The 12,348-nt window shown below is 41.4% G+C and overlaps 1 protein-coding gene across 1 annotated transcript; it reads left to right on the forward strand.

Annotated features, from left to right (window-relative positions):
* Nucleotides 1-140: 140 nt before the first annotated feature.
* On the forward strand, nt 141-10,270 carry LOC123486914 (anoctamin-9-like). Its single transcript, XM_045218082.1, has 24 exons — nt 141-462; nt 2,125-2,196; nt 2,344-2,466; nt 2,662-2,804; nt 2,899-2,948; nt 3,066-3,124; nt 3,284-3,363; nt 4,388-4,522; nt 4,672-4,765; nt 4,859-4,919; nt 5,021-5,103; nt 5,346-5,450; nt 5,581-5,745; nt 5,825-5,861; nt 6,034-6,145; nt 6,451-6,508; nt 6,626-6,723; nt 7,078-7,277; nt 7,487-7,639; nt 7,750-7,894; nt 8,554-8,676; nt 8,968-9,061; nt 9,395-9,507; nt 9,673-10,270. The coding sequence occupies exons 1-24, from the start codon at nt 439-441 to the stop codon at nt 9,704-9,706; spliced, it is 2,361 nt and encodes a 786-aa protein (XP_045074017.1). The 5' UTR covers nt 141-438; the 3' UTR covers nt 9,707-10,270.
* The last annotated feature ends 2,078 nt before the right edge of the window (nt 10,271-12,348 follow it).

The raw sequence follows: 12,348 nt of genomic DNA on the forward strand, positions 1-12,348 counted from the left end.
ATAATTAAATGCATTCGTTGGTTTCACAGATATGCCAAAGCACAATCATTTGCATGCACTTTCAGGGGTGGAGAGATACAAAGAGCCTGAGTTTTGGTCACTAACTGTAGACCTATTAAACGACAGCGACTGTCCTATTATGACCAGACGGCCGCATTGCTATTCTACGGGAAGCGCTCAATATCAGCGCCTCACCTTCGAGAAGCAGTGACGCTACCTACCTGAAAGCAATTGACTCAGAAACGCGGAAGTGAAGTCATCTTAGTTTTAGCTCAGTACAGAAGTTTTTTATATTTTATTTTTAGTATAATTACAGCTCCCTGTCTGAAGTAGGGGTAAACGTTTCGTGAGTAATGAAGAAAACGGTGCTCCAACGACAGAAGATGTGAATGGGGAATTTCAATATTCGCTCAATTTGGATTACGATTGTATTGCGACATGTACTTCAAGGATCAAGAGCAGGTGAGGAAAATTATTTATAAACAACTCACCTGCAAACCATTTAAGAAATACGTTTTCATGTAGCCTACAGTATTTTGAAGGAGTATAAAATCAATTTGTGATCAGTTGGACTGAATAATGTAATTTTAAAAGGCTACTCACTCATGAATTATGGCAATGAAACTGCTTTTTAGATACTTTTCTGAGGTGACAGTCATAGCAAATCTTAGGTTCAAATCTATTTCTGTCTAGCAATAACTGCTGTATCAGAAATCAATATGTTTGTGTGTGAGTATGCTGAGTTGTGTTATGTTACTGTACCAAAAGTGGTCTACAGTGCCTTATCTATGGACTAGATGTGGGTCAAACGTTACACACGCCCTCATATTACAGGTGTTTTATTTGGGCTGACAGCACAGGACTGTGACTCATTGTAGCTGAGGTTCCCTGAAACTATTTTCTCCCTCAGAGTAGTATGACCATGTATAGGCTAGATTCATTGCAGCGGCTAAAACAAATAAATAATAAAAAATCCCAGACCAATTTAAAATATCTCAGACTTAAAGGTCACTTATCTGGCCTTTGGGTTCTAAAGCACAACCACTCAAAGTCGGCTGAACAGTCTCCCACCATGATCCTCATCTAAAGCATGCAGATATTTGTGGTCCTCTGTAGTTCAATTGGTAGAGCATGGCGCTTGTAACGCCAGGGTAGTGGGTTCGATCCCCGGGACCACCCATACGTAAAAATGTATGCGCACATGACTAGGTCGCTTTGGATAAAAGCGTCTGCTAAACGGCATATTATTATTATTTGAGAAATTGTCAGGTATCAGCTTTTTACCCTGGACCATGTTGCTATGAAGAGTGTCTATGATTTATGTGATGCTGAGGCCTGATATATGACAGCTCTCCTCTGGCAACCCATGCCATATCCACTACACAGTACCCTACATCAGAGCCAGCCTCCTTTCAACGTTTGCCTGGTCTTCTTGGCTGTGCTACTGGTGAAACAGGTTACCTCATTAAAGCTTATGCAAGTGCACTAAAGAGGGTTGTAGTGGCACACCTCCAAAATATGATTAGTCAAGATTGGATCATCTCTCGAGACATAGCAGAGCATAGAACTCAGTGTGGCCTTAGAATACAACATTTATATTTTGTTCAGAGGTGTAAATAATCCCATCGTTTTATACAGAAAAAGCCTACAAGCCCTCCCACCCATTCAGTGTGAGGAGCAGTCTATGGAAAATTTTCACTGACGGCGTGTTGGGGCCTGTAATCTGGAAAAGACTGTCGGAGTCTGGAAGAATGAAAGCGAAAGACTGACAGGTCTTAGAGAGAAACATGCATAACAACAGATATGGCAAGAGGGATGGCCCAGTTGCCTTTATTTGTTTTACCCCTCTGCTATAAGAGGTGTGTTATTGACATCTCATGGACCAACTGTAAAAAGGAATTAGGTTAGTATCCCTTTTTTCGACACAGGCTAGTGAGGCCACAATGACGATTTGGCTGTAGTGAATGACCATTATGTGAAATGAGTTAGCTGAGAGGTTCCTTGTGCTCCATGCTGACTGGCACATGCCTGGCAGACCACTGCAGTGAGGTGGGGAGGAGGACCAGACCCTGTATCACTAGATAGAGATGTCACATTGTTCCTCTTCATTACCCTGTGTTTTAGGATGGTATTGAGCTGCAGGAGAGAAACAGGGATGGCTTTGACAATACCATGGAGGCATTACTCCCAACTCTGGTAAGACACAACACAACACACACCATCTATTTATATCACTGCATTCATAACTTAGAGACATACATAGTCATACAGGTGATAATTAATCAACCTGTTTGTATGACACAGTACCTAGAATACAGAAAGCCTTGTGTATGTTTCCCACAGCACCAGCAGAGGACATATGATTATGTTTTAGTTGCTGACAAAGTTGAGGAGCAGGAAAACCCAACATTTCTGAAGCAGATCGCTTTTATTGACCACCTGAGGAAGAAAAACATGAAAGTGACAGTGAGTTTGTTGCTTGATTGAATCACGCTTAAATTCCATATGGAGCAATGTCGAGGAAATGTTACTTTACTGGGATGTGTCCAACTGTAGAGAATGGGTGAAAGTTAAACTGTAACATCATGGCCAATCTTCCCAAAATGATCACATTTCTCCTGGTTCAATGCTCATCATGAACTTTGCCTGTTTTTGTGTCAGAAAATCCTTCATGATGACAAGGTGTTTTATGGTGTCCGGGCCCCGAAGGAGACCTTTGACAAGTACAGGTACCTACTAAAAGTGTCTGATGCTTGCAACTGGAGCGGCGACCGGAAGAGTGTCAGGATCCCTCACTCAACCAGGTGAGACACATTGAACTCTCACTCTTGCCATTCCATATGCAAATAACGTTCACTTCCAACATGTCCTCTTACCTTGTTCCTGTTTTTCGTTCAGGATCAGAGTAGTGCATTACATCCTACACCACACCCATATCAACACAGGAGGTAAGTGAAGCGCTCCCTCCATATGTCTATCCATCCATTGATCTCTTTAACAACATATTTGTCCCTGACCTCAATTGTTCGGCACTTCTAACCCTCCTTTTCATTTCAACACAACAGAGAACCTCAGAGAGCTCCAGGAGAAGGGTGTCTTTGAGGCCACGTTCTGCTTGCATGAGGTAAAAAAAAACATCTCCTCAATTATTCGTATACCTGATTACTTATTCAATTTTGAGGGGCATTGTAGCTGTTTATGCCTTGTATGATCATAAGTAGCCCATATGAAATTCATTGATGTGAAATACATCTACAGTAGGAGCCTCTTTCTGTTTTTATAGAGGAGCAAGCAAAAGATGTTGAAACAAAAGTGGGCACGATGGTCTGCTCTCTTTACCGCCCAGCCTGTCGATGATGTCAGGTAAGACCTTCTGTATATCCTGCTGTGTTTCTGTGCCTTTTGGTTTCACAGTGGCCTTTTCTCAATTGGATTTGCTCAACTCCTGCATCCTCTCAACTCCGTCCTCTCTGGCCTCCTTTTGAAAAAGGTCATAGGTAATCGAGGAGAGGCGGCGAGAAGGGGGAAAGTGGACGAAATTGTGCTTGTATGAAATTAGACTTCTCCTCCGATCACACGTGAACGAATGTAGCTAGCTAGTTGTGCAAGACATGTTATAGATAAATGTTTGCATGCTTTTCTCCTTCAAGAAAACAATAGCTGATTCAAAGAGGGTGTGGGAGATTTCAAAACCCTTCCGTGAAGGACTCGTGTAGGATTCACTTCTGCTTCCACACCAAAATGAGGCTATCGAGGAAGGGAGGACTGTCTTCCGTTTCCCTACAAAAATGGACACTCTCCTTGACCACTTATCGGTTTCCGGGTCACGGAGGAGAGAGGGTGGAGAACAGACTTTTGTCCAAATAGGAAAAGGCCTATCTCTCTCGCTTTCAAAGCAATTAACTCTGTTACCAGGAAGTATGCCAGCTCGTGGTTTTATCCACATAGAACTTTGGGTTTGCCGATGCAGCCAAATGTGATGTGCTTATCTAAAGCAGGGTTTCCCAAACTCGGTCCTGGGGCCCCCCTGGGTGCACATTTTGGTTTTTGCCCTAGCACCACACAGCTGATTTAAAATAACCAACTCATCAAGCTTTGTTTGAATCAGCTAAGAACAGCCCTTAGCTGTGGTATATTGGCCATATACCACACCCCCTCATGGCTTATTGCTTAAATATACAGCATGCATATAGGAATAAAACATGTCATTTACCTCAGTGGCGTGAAAGGGAAATTATCAAGATGACACTAAACTGTGAAACTAAACTCCATGTTAATGAATAAATAAAAAACCTGGAAACCTACTAAGGGGTGTTAACTGAATAGGAATGTCCTTTTTCTGGTTTGAATTTGAGCATGCAAACTGAAATGTATCTGTATCTGTCAGGAGTTACTTTGGAGAGAAGGTGGCTCTGTATTACCTGTGGTTGGGCTGGTACACCATCCTGCTGGTCCCTGCAGCCCTTTTGGGTGTGATTGTGTTCCTGTATGCACTGGCTTTCTTCAACACCAGCCCCCTCATGTGAGATGACAGACCCACTGAGCCAAACTCTTTATTAAGCTGATTGATGCTGACATTTTAGTATGAAGAAAAAATAGGTTACATGGAGTTGCTCCTCTTTAAAACTCTCATGTGTTTCTGAAGGTGCATTGTGTGTCTTCATATTACAGAAAGGAGGTCTGTGAGTCTGACACCGTTATGTGCCCGAGGTGTGACAAATGGTGTCAAGTATGGCAGCTGCGTGACACCTGTACCTACGCCAAGGTAACTCATGTCATTCTACCATACTGCATTGCAAACTTTACTATTTAAAAAATAGTTCATAAAGTTTATGTTCAAAATGTGTCTTGTGTGCAGATGAGTCATCTGTTTGACAATGAGGGGACGGTGGCCTTTGCTATGTTCATGGCAGTCTGGGGTAAGTCTCCACAGGATAAAACTGATTAATTCCATCCATTACATTTTTAATTCAGATAAATCTTGACTTTGTCATGACTTGTGTCCTTTAAATTTTTCCAGCTACCATTTTTCTGGAGCTGTGGAAGAGACACAAAGCAACGTTTGTGTCCAAATGGAAAGTCTTTGACTGGTGTGAGGAAGAGGTACGGCTTCACTTAGGCTTAAGAAACCATTATATGTCTGGATATACTGTACACTATAGGATGGTTTTAGCATGATTTAGGTTGTCTGTTACTCAATGATATTACCCAATCATATACTCTTTCAAATAACAAAAACAATGTCCCGTTGATTACTGTCATCTTATGGTAGGGACCCATTGTGTGATTGATATGACCTCAGATGCTGTGGTATAATCCTGAATATTGTTCCATCTGGCCTGCAGGAGGAGCTCATCCTGGGAGTAGTGAATGATCCAGACTGCCATCCCAAAGAGTTCCGCCATTCTTATCTGCGCAGCACTCTAGTCCTTGTCCTGGTCACTCTCATGGTCAGTCCCAGTCAGTCACTCAGTGCCATATTGCATAACATATGTAGCAGTTTTCATCCTGGGCCATACCTGTGCTTAGCTCAGGTTCAGTCAATGTTGTTCTCTCACTGTGTGTGTGTTCTCTTACCAGTTGGTTCTGATCATCGGGCTGACCCAGGCTCTGGTGGTGTTCCGTGTGGTTGCTACTGTGCTGTTGTCAGAGGGAACATGGGAGTTTGTAAGGGACCATGCCAACACTGTAGCAGTAATGCTGGGTGCTGTACTACACTACATCACCATGCAAGTTATGACCAGAGTAAGTTTAGCTTCAACCAGCAACCTTTGTCATGTAGACCTGCACAGTCCCTAACTCTTCTCCTCTCTTACCCGGATAGATCAACAAGGCGGTGGCCTTCAAGCTGTGTGAGATAGGTGAGTCTGAAGAGGAACATCTTCATTTGGATGAGCAGAACATATGTTTGCATTGAACATTTTCATTTACAATCAAGCATGTACATGTTCATCTCTGTTATTCTATCAGATGGAATTGTACATAGCAAAGTGAGTCAGTGAATTAAGTTAATGTTGCTGCTCTTGCCTGCAGAGAAGACACAGTCATTTGCGGCCACTGAGAGGAGCTTCACTGTCAAGATGTTTACCTTCCAGTTCTTCACCCTCTTCTCCTCACTCATATATGTGGCATTTTTCCTGGGCAGGTATGGAGTGCAATGTGCGTGTGCATGTGTGTAGTGTTAATATTTGTCTCAGGCTGACAGTATATGGCCTACAGATTGCAGACTAGCCTAAAACCAAGGGGAAAACAGTTGGTAAGGTACTGCTCTGTGTCAGCTGTCATGGGCAGCCTAGCTGTATGGAGAATGTGCTTTCTGTATCCACAAGTGTCCATGTATCTGTGATCCTTCAAATGTTTGAATCCTGAACTGTAAATGTGTAAGTATTATACATGTTTATGCATATGTGCTTACATTTAATGAATCTAACACGCTGTTCTTGTGCATAGGATAAACGGTCGCCCAGGTAGCTATGTTCGTATTTCTGGTAAATGGAGATTGGAGGAGGTGGGTGTCTCATCGCTATTTAAAAAAAGTATTACTTAACATGGGATTATGATACGGTTGAACGGTTTGGAGTGTCTTTGTAATGTTACCATCTCTGCCTTTTCCTGTCCTTGCCAGTGTCATCCCAGTGGCTGCCTCACTGACCTCTTCATTCAAATGGCCATCATCATGTTGCTCAAACAGACACTGAATAACATCTTTGAGTTTACTGTGCCGTAAGTACAGTATATAGCTATGCTTATCTACCTGCTTAACATAGATACATTCTGCGAAAATGAATAGGTGGATTTTTTTTCTCACCTTTATTTAACCAGGTAAGCCAGTTGAGAACAAGTTCTCATTTACAACTGCGACCTGGCCAAGATAAAGCATAAAGAATAAGCCCTTTGATGTGTTGAATAAGCTTTTGGTAACGCAAATAAACGTTTGACTGTCACAGTCAGATGATAAAACCTCATGCAAATATTAATTATAGTTAATGAATTGAATGAATTATAATGAATTGAATTAGACATCCAAAGTGGAGCATCATACTTTCTCACTTTAGGATGTCCTATGTCATTGTGCAGCTGGTTAAAGAGTTACTTCAGAAGGACTACAACTGAGAAGCTGGAGAGGAAGTGTGGCCACTGCTACAAAAAGGCATGTCACGAAGAGGAGAAGAGGGGCCATGACCCATGTGATATCTGCAAGCTGCGGGATTGGCTGCGCAACTACGATCTGAATGACGTCAACTCTTTCAGTCTCTTCAATGAGTTTCTGGAAATGGGTGCGTCACATGACCAAGTCTCATTGTCTCTCTAAGTCCCACGTCTTCATTTATTTCACCGAAGTGATTCTCTCTATCTCTCTCTTACACTGTAATTCATGGTCTGTTTTATGTTAAATGATTCTGCCCAGTTGTTTTTATTGACTTCCCAATCCCCTGTATTGAATGTAGAATCTCTGTTGCGTTATTACACTCTTCTCTCCATGCAGTTGTTCAGTACAGTTTCACCACCATCTTTGTGGCGGCCTTCCCTCTGGCCCCTCTACTGGCTCTCATCAACAACATCTTTGAGATCCGTCTGGATGCCATCAAGATGGTCAGCTTGGAACGTAGATTAGTCCCCAAGAAAACCAATGATATTGGTGAGTTAAAACAGTATATGTAAAAGCTTGTGCGTCCCTGGTAAACTCCTCACCATGTTTATGTTTCTGCTTGTATGTATTTGTGCTCATCCCATAATATGATTCCTCAGGTATATGGACCAAGGTTCTGGAAGCTATTGGTGTTCTGGCTGTCATTGCCAATGGGCTAGTCATTGGGGTGTCCTCAGACTTCATCCCTCGGCTGGTCTACCGCTACCACTACGGACCCTGTGCCAACGGGGAAGCTGATGTACAGTAAGTTCTACTGTAGCACCTTGTGCAGTGACTGGTGCATGGGTTGAATCTAGAGTAGACCATTCACAGAGCATGGTCTGGAGTCTTAAAGCAATGAATGCCATAGTAATAATGTTGATAATGTCATCTGATAGAAAGACTATATTCGCTACTGTCTCTCTCTATTGAAACTGTTCCAAAGGCTTTGTAAGGCAGATCGAGTTAAACATTTCCCTAGTTTAGTCTTTATTGGCGTAAGTAACCATGCTGCCATCATGTGGGCAAATGGGTTTATTTGCATATGAAACAAAGCACTGTGGGTAACCTCTGGTGGCAGATGTCAAAGACATCCTAAAGTTGTAATAATACTGACTCGCCATGTTACCATGTGACTATTTGTTTGCTCTTCAAGCTGTTTGTGAAAAAGGCTCTCAGTTTAGTTCTGTTTCCAAATTCCCAGACAATTGGATATGGAAATGTATTTCCAATATGATTTTGCATAAGCAAGCTGTCTTGTACCTACAAAAGTTGTATGCTTTTAAATGAATGTTTTGTGTTGATTTGTGGGCCATAATTTTTTGGGTTCTCTAAACGGTTAGCTGCATAAAACTTCATGAGTTGGAGAAGGGTACTGCAGGTTTGCTTTTATATGACCATAATCCCTTTTTTCCCTCTTATAGCTGTATGAAGGGCTATATCAACGACACCCTATCCACTGCTCATATAACAGACCTGAACGTGCGTAAGGACTTTTCCCCCAGTCAACTGATCACAGAGAGCGGCTTCAATGTTACACAATGCAGGTGGGCATCTGTGAGGCACAACTAGGTCAATACTACCACTACGGAAGCCACTATTTACCAAAGCCTGGCTCAACCCTACAGCCCATCTCTTAATTTCACTGTTTTTATATTAACTGAGTGTTTGTATAATCAGAAACCAAAGCAACCAATTATCCCCAGGCATCCATACATGTAGCTACAGTCTATACAGTCACAAAGAGAAAGCAACCCAGTCCAGTGATACCAATAGTTGTTGAGAGAAATTGGTAGTTGGGGGAGACTGTTGATTGTGAAACTGGTGTGTGTTTCCAGCTATAAAGACTACAGAAGTGATGTTGACTACAGCCTCACTTCCCAGTTCTGGCTCATCATGGCTGTACGCTTTGCCTTCGTCGTCCTATTTGAGGTACGTCTTTCTTTGCATCTGTGATTGTGGCACATAAGGAATCACTGAATTCCATGTTATTGATTTTAATTAAGCTCTGCACCCACAATAAAATCAGACATTATTTAAAGTGCATTTAAAATTGTGACACACTAAAACAATAAAACTAAAGATGTAAAAGCAAACACAAAGGATGTCTAAAACAATAAAATCACTTATTAAAGGCCAAGCTAAAAAGGTGGGTTTAGGGTTTTGTCAAAACCTTATCCTTGCAACTCCAAATGGCCATTGAGCAATGCCAAATATCATGGATTTGATTCAACAAGCCTGTCTGTCTCTCACCTCTCTCTGTAGCATGTAGTGGTCATCTTTAAATTCATTGCTGCCTGGTTCGTGCCTGACTCCCCCATGTTGGTGAAGAACCACAGACTGAAGGATAAACTCAGGAGACTCAAAGAGGAACTACAGTGAGTTTAAACATACTGTATGATTATAGACTACCACAATATTCCTTGTATGAACATGTATTATAAAGTGTTGCCGTACTTCAGCTGCATGGAACTTATTATCACCATAGTGTGAATAGCTATTTCCATGATCTGATTAAAACAAATGGTTGTGCGTGTTGACAGGGATATGAAGTACAGCCAGTCCACAGATGTGTGATGACCGCGACGGAGGGACATCCTGAGACATGACCAGCATGACACATGACTTTGAAGACTTGAAAAAAGACTAATTAAAAGTGATGCTCTCTGCACTGACCTGAGATCAGCATCTTACAGTATAGCTAGTGCCTGGTCGTTATGAGAGGTAGGACAGCCCCATCTCCCAACACCTCTGAGTTTTCCCCACACGGTCAACACGCTATTTATATCGGTGTGATTAATGGTCACTCGTGGCGCATGCAAACGTATCTTGATAGCCGATCGGGGCGACGAGGTTCTACGGGGATCAGACTGCTCCAAACTCTATTTCACATATAAGCAAAGGTACCCCAATATAAATGAACCAATAGACTGACAGACTGACCCCAGATGCCAAACCACCACTGTGGTTCATAAGAAGAGGTCTATAACATTGTATTTTCTTGAATGACGGATGACCCATACAGTCTACCTAGTAGTAGCCTCTGCTGAGTCCCCAACAACCAGATGTTCCGGTTTTCAGGGGAAATGGAAAGAATGGAAAGAGAGCCTGTGACACGACTTCCGCTTTTGGACATTATCAAGGCGACACTCCATCTTAACTCCTCCTCCACATTTACTGGATTGGTTGAACAGTGTAGAAGAGAACCTCCCCTGACAGTTTTTTTTCTTCTCGTCAAGACCAGTATGTAGAATTTATTTAAAAGGGACCATCGCAGTCTCCCAGAAGTTTGGTTGGTGCGTGAATTCAGATAAATAAAAAAGGTATGATGGGTCCTTACTCAAAAAGATGTTGCATAAAGCTTACTTAATTTTTTAAGTGATTTTCACTGCATCAGGGATAGCGTACACAGACTTTTTGACTTTACAGCCTTCTTCAGTGTTTAGATCTATTTTACGCCTGCTACATTAAGTTAATCTAGTGGGGATGCCTATACAGGATCAGAGTTGGGGTTGATTTTGTTTCACAAACTGTACATGCCATACATTGACTCCCCTACTCTGGGCATTATTAATGTTTTACAAAGAGCTGCAGTAGTTTTATTTTTGGTAAGGGTGTGACAACCTGTTTTGTAAATACTGTAGTGATTTTTCCTGTTAATGAACCTGATATGTTCTTGTTTACATGCTTTTAGTAACCTTAATGTTCTCTCAACATATAGAATCACGAAGTGTGTGTATAATGTAATTTATCTTAGTGAAAGATGATTATCTTTGTTATATAATTATGCATCTCCTGACTTTACTTTTAATCCACTGCATTATTTCTTTATTTTATATTAAGTCGGACAAATTTGGTTATTCCGTTTTAAATTCAAACATAGGGTTGCTTTATGTTGTGTGTATGAGCAAGAGTTTTTGTAAAGAATACATTTTTTAAGTATAATTCAGAAATAATTTGAGCCAATACCAATGGACTAAATATGGATATTGTATTGTTGTTCGGAAGGTGCACATTTTGAGTTGCTGTATTGTTTTATACTGTATATTGTACATACAGTATGTGACTGGGTTTTGCTCATCAGTCTCTGTCACCTGAGTGAAAGAGCACTGTATTTTTGTCCATTTGTTTCTCACATTTGATGGACAGACGGGACAACGATTAAAGCCAACAGTGATTTTACTCTCAGCAGAATGTGCACTTGAGGACTCCACTTGTTTTCCTGGTAAGCTAAGTAGACACAATTAACTGCCATTTGGTGGACTGCACCCTGTCTATTTTCCTAACACGTTGAGCCTGATCAACAAACAAACTTTTCACATTAGGTAAGGTAAATGTAAGTAAAAGAAAGAGATAAAAAAGAGGTTATAGGGACAATTTGTCCATTAGAAAGTTGCCATGAAACATCCCTCTATGATCATAGTGTCTGTATACCACAAGAGGGCAGAGTGGTCTTCTCTTCTACAGCCCAAAGTTATATACAGCACTAAACTACCTAACCTACCTTGTGGAAACAGATTTGGCTAAGTGCTGAAAAACAAAAGGGTTCATCTACATGGTCTGCTAAAAGCAGTTTCTAACTACATGTCATCTTACTGTAGCTAAAACTATTAATTCTATCCATGTCCCCTGGCCTGTAATTTCATTGAGAGTTCCTCCCCTCTACTAGTTAAACCCAAAATATTCTCAGTGCTCCAAAACATAAATCCTCTTAGTGGGTTCACTTCATATCCGGAATGCATTCAGTGAGGTTGCAGAAATACTAAGGTCGCACTGAGCATATAAAATATACTTTTGTTCTTACTTTAAAAACTGCATTTTTCGTGGACATATCAGACTAACTCATGGTAGAACAGTTAATCACAAATCTTACTTTCTCAATTCTTAACTTTTGTTGTTTCTCACTAAAACTCTCTAACCCCCCTCTCTGGTCTATCTCTGCTGACTATGGATCTCAGAGGAGATAAAAGCAAGCCAAACCCTACTGTGCATTCCAAGGCTTTCTCCATTCCCTTTATAAGAGGGTTGTTAGCCTGTGTCTTTGCTCTTTATCGGATCCTTTTACTCCCCCACCATTTCCCATGACTTCCCGGAGAAGATCCTTACCCTCTCACCACAGTTCACACCACATAATGTGCTGCCACACTGAGGAACAGTATCTGTAAACTTAAACACCCTTTTTGGCCTGCCGCCAATGAGAACAGTTCCTCCTACAAGAG

Source organism: Coregonus clupeaformis, unplaced genomic scaffold, assembly GCF_020615455.1.
Source record: "Coregonus clupeaformis isolate EN_2021a unplaced genomic scaffold, ASM2061545v1 scaf1346, whole genome shotgun sequence".
Classification (NCBI taxonomy): Eukaryota; Metazoa; Chordata; class Actinopteri; order Salmoniformes; family Salmonidae; genus Coregonus; species Coregonus clupeaformis.